This window comes from Pteropus vampyrus, unplaced genomic scaffold (genome assembly GCF_000151845.1).
Source record: "Pteropus vampyrus isolate Shadow unplaced genomic scaffold, Pvam_2.0 Scaffold108, whole genome shotgun sequence".
Lineage (NCBI taxonomy): Eukaryota > Metazoa > Chordata > Mammalia > Chiroptera > Pteropodidae > Pteropus > Pteropus vampyrus.
In genome coordinates this window covers 2,243,362-2,248,189 of record NW_011888889.1, presented here as the reverse complement: position 1 = coordinate 2,248,189, position 4,828 = coordinate 2,243,362, and the positions used below count along the sequence as shown (strand labels likewise).

Genomic DNA, 4,828 nt, shown 5'->3' with positions numbered 1-4,828 from the left:
GGTGAAGTGGGTAAAGGGGATCAAATATGTGATAGCTGAAGGAAACTGGACTTTAGTAAACACAGTAGAGTATACAGATGTGAAATTATAATGCATACCTGAAAATTATATAATTGTATTATCCAATGTTACCCCAATAAACTTAATAAAAAAAAATAAGGCTATTTTCTCTACTTAATTGAGAATTTCAGAAACAGATTTTTATCTTAAACATTCAAAACAACAGATTTTAAAATATTTCTTACCTGTGATTAAACTTATGACCAAAGGAAATCCAATCCTTTTCGATTAATACCTACACAAGAAAGAATATAAATATCATGGAGAGTAGCAAACAGGGAAAGTTAAGAGACCACAACCAATAATGTTGAAGGATTCAAAGGTTCTTGGAGCAGAAGTCACCATCCTCAGGTGACTTCGCAAATGAACGAGCACTCGTTATCCACCAATATAGAGAAGCACATTGGAAGGGCAAAGCTGAAGGTCATCCATAGGAAAAATAAACGAATGGATATATGAAAATGTTAATATGACCACCTGCTGAGTGCTTTCTATGATGTACTATTCATATTCATATATCATCTCATTTGGTTGTGGGATAATATGATCATTCTCATTTTACAGAAGGAGAAACTGAAAGGGAGGTTAGACCCTGACCTAAGATAACGCTACTAGGAAGCGGTAGATGCCACCTTAGAACCTAGCTAGTTCCACACCAAAGCCTTTCTCTTAACCAATATGTGATGCTGCCCCTGCGTATAATATCAAATACCAGCCTTTTTACAAGAAACAATTAGAAATGTTTTCCAGTGATCTTTTCTACAAATTAGAAGAATTCTAAAATGATGGGGGTGTATTAGGAGTTTCAGCCCTGCTTTGGAGTTAGGGGTAACATGAGTTTATAATTTCAAATTGTCAATTAAAAAAAATTTTTTTAAGCAAAATAATCCCATCAATATCACCAATGCTCTAAATTAGCCAGCTTTTTCCACTAAAAAAAAAAAATACGGAGTAGTTGAAGTTTGTTCTTGACAACTCATAAATTTAATGAGACAGAATCAGAAGTCAGTGGTGGTAAAGGATGGTATGAAGGAGGCCCCATGGTGATGTGTGGCTCAAACCTTCTGTTGTCCAAATATAAATGAAAGAATCCTGCCCTCCTAACCTCAGTCCAGGGGAGGGGTGTGAAACAGAAGCGTCACTCTGAAGTCTCAATGCTATCACGGGTAATTAGAAGTAAATTCTCTGACACTTTCAAAAGAAAGAAAAAGCCTGAGAGGAAATCTGCCTCTTCTCTTGTCCCCAGAGGGTCAGATGATATTACTTGATAAAGGAGATCTTCCAGTAGAGAGATACCATTTGGTCTCTGTTGGCATCTATCCCTAGCATGGTTTCAGGATCCACCAAAACACTTTCCACCTAATTATAGAACCAGGTAACCTCTCAGTCACTAGGAAGGCCCTGCAGCTGTTTTAAGAAAACGATTCCGGCTTAGCCAACGCTTCACCCTTCCAGGCAACTACACAAATATTCTGCAGTTGGAAGCAGCATGGTGCATTTTGATGCACATCTAAAAGGTACACTTTTTCAGCAAAAAATTGGATTTTCCAATATTCTCATCCAGAGTTATGAAGGGCTACTTAAAAAAGTTTTTCCTCTGAAGGACTTTTTGCATGCACGATATAGAAAATTTTATCTCCAAATGTTTTTGAAGTGTTTTCTGTTACACATGTTACTTCAAACTTGAAATACTTATCAGCAAATGATGTATAAAACTCAATATTTTACAAACTACAGAATATATTTCATACTTGCCCCCAAATTCATATTTAATAGCATTGATTCTAATTGGTTCCAACATCCCAGAAATTTACCTCTTTATTCCAAGCCTATTTTGCCTTTCCCCTTTAATTCATCTTGCTGATCTACTAAGAATAATGTTGATGAGAAAAATAAAAAGGTGCCAAAAGAGAGGTGCCTTCTGCCGAGGGTCCTGCGTGGGAAAGTGGTGTAGCAGCCGCACTCACCATGAAGCCCTTCAGAGTCCGGTAGTGCGGATCCAGCAGCAGGCTGGCCACCGAGCACACCTGAGCGGTTCTGTCCCAGCCATCAGAACAGTGAACAAGCACACTTGCCCCTTCCTCTGAAACTGCCTAAAAAACAGGATCAGCAAAAAGTCACAAACAATGGCTTATAAACATGAAAAATCTCATCAGAACTAGATTTGGTTTTATACTTACAGAAATAGGCAAAAACAAAAAAACAATGACTGTTCATTCATTTATTTAGTGTGCATGCCCTCATCTAGTTCGGGCAGAGCCACGGACTGGTTTGGTGCTGGTAACTAATGTTTTTCCTTCCCTTCCCACTATATCCAGAAGCCACCACCCTGGCCACTTTAACTAAGTATACGTACTACATAATATGTACCATTTGCTGTGCAAACTTATCTCCACGTTTTATCTTCTAGCCAACTTTCGACCTCCTCTCCTCTCCTGTTTCTACCTTAAGCCTTTCCAATATTGAAATTCTGGATTGCCTACAGGCCTCAGTCATTTGCAAAAGGAAAAGACACAAGAATCAAGTGTAAAACTATGAAATTAGAGATAAAAGGATAAAAGCCACGTTGGGAAGGAGGAGAAAACAAAGGTAAAAATTATAGCAGCAAGTCTCTGCTAAGAAAAGAATTTCTATTTGCTATCGCAAAGGCGCATGCAATTTTTAGCTGAGTATTCTGACAAGAAACATTAACTGGGAAATAGTGAGGATTTCATGATAGCATTTATCACTACCTGAAATTCCACTTCTATTCATTTTGTCTTTCACACCAGAATGTAAGCTCTGTGAGAGAAGAGACTGGCTTTCTCAGCTCCTAGAAAAGTGTCTGGCACTAAATATCTGTTGAATAAATGAATTACCTAATAAAGGGAAGCATACTATGTCACCAGAAAAAACATGGTTATCTTTAGGTATAAATCTGAGAGAAATATATATATATATATAAAGGACAAACAAATATAAAAACACTGAACGACAAAATAGACAATGCATCCAAAACAGGTTTATGAAAGCTGCAGCAAGATTCTTCCCATGGCAGAATGGAATCCACCAACCAGGTTCAGGAACATGACTTTTGCTTATGCCATCATTAAAAAGGAGGTCCTGTTTACCAAGATGGACACCTCAGGCCTCTGTCACTGAAGTGACTCACATTTGGATGTACACCCCTTTGGAAAATTCTTCCCTCCAACTAGGACCAAACCTAACTGGAGAAAATATTCTGAAAATATTTTACCACTTGACTGCCGTGTTGACATACTATTAACTGAGCACTGTCCTGTCTTTCGCAAAACCCACCTTCAGAGGACAAACCTGGCAGAGGTCTGCAAAGCAACTGCCCACTCAGTGCAGCACAACCCAGCACAGGGCGGCTGATGGGGAGGAGACAGGATCTAAACTCTGAAGTCAGAGTGTGCTGGCTAGTCTACCGCTTCACTTATCTGCTCTGCAATTGCATACCTTTGCAATGAAGATTCCTGCATCCATGATGGCCTTAATGTGCCTTAACCAGCCAGAGTTCTCTAGTCCCCACAGAAAGTCACTCATGGAGGGAGATTTAAGTTCACACACTGCAAGATAAACCATGTTATAAAAGCGAAATAAAGGCAATCTCTTATTTTACATGTGATCATATTTACAGGTAGTTTGCTAATGATTCCTTCATTGTAGTATTTTCTGGAAGACTTAAGATAAATGCCCAAGCTTACTAAACTTGATTTCACTGAACCATTTCAAGTAAGGCTTTTCAACATTTTTTTTTTTGGTCATGGAGGACACTGTGTCCGTTTATAAGTATTATATTTGTGAAGTTTAAATGCAAATATGGACGAACATCATTGAATGTTACCATAGTAAAGGTCCAGCAGGGCTTTTTACCCTTCAGTATTCAAAATGGGCCTCTAAGGAATATGCATTAAGAGTGCTATGGAGGGAAAAAATCATATAACTGACTCTAGCACTTTTCCCAATTAGAATGCTCCAACATCCAACCACTTTAGTTTAGGACTACTGAAAAAGCACAAAACTATCCTAAAGGTCTTAAATGGAAATGATCAAACTCTTCTTGCCAACAGCTCCCACCCAATGGGAGTAAAGCATACGAACTTAAAAATGAGACCTTATCCTTCTGAACGGCTGCTAGAGCATCAAGTGACGGGTTTTCCCTTTGACTGAAAATAGAAAAAAACCTAAGATCCCAATGATATCTATATTTATGAAATTAAGGCAGGTGTGTAAATACCTCTATAATAGTAACACAAGCAATTTCATCTCAGGAGCTTACCTTTTAGTTAACATAAAGCATGAAAAAGCTTTAGAGCTAGTGTTCTGACTACATACCACAAATACTACATTCCAAATATATATGAGTTTTATACCTATAAAGTCCTTTTGATGAATCCTATAAATCAGCCAGTGAAAAATAACATCCCATAGGTTTTTGTTCAAGTATATTTTATTGTACTCTGATGCACTGACACATGCAGGGAGTAGAGAGCCCTATTTCCTACTCCCAACTCTGTCAGTAAGTAGCTGTATAATCTTGTACAAGTCATTTCCACTCTTTCAGCCTCAATTTCTTCATGTTTAAAACAGGGAAGGTATGCTAAGTTAGATCTAAGTACCTTTCCCACTCTAAACTCCCAGATTCAACTTTGTCAACTCTTTGAAAGCATTGAGCATTTGGAATACACAGTAAGCCTTAACAACCATATTTAATTTATCAGATGTCCTTCCCTAAAATGTGCCAGATAACAGAAGGTTCACTTAT

General features: G+C 37.9%; 1 protein-coding gene across 1 annotated transcript in view; it reads right to left on the bottom strand.

Moving 5' to 3' along the window:
• Positions 1-4,828, bottom strand: part of MTMR7 (myotubularin related protein 7) — a 93,361-nt gene that overhangs the window by 12,252 nt on the left and 76,281 nt on the right. The window contains exons 8-10 of the mRNA XM_023533685.1: positions 3,520-3,629; positions 2,028-2,153; positions 246-295 (exon numbers count right to left, since the gene is read on the bottom strand). Of these exons, the coding sequence (XP_023389453.1) occupies positions 246-295; positions 2,028-2,153; positions 3,520-3,629 (286 nt within the window). The remainder of the gene's footprint in view (positions 1-245; positions 296-2,027; positions 2,154-3,519; positions 3,630-4,828) is intronic.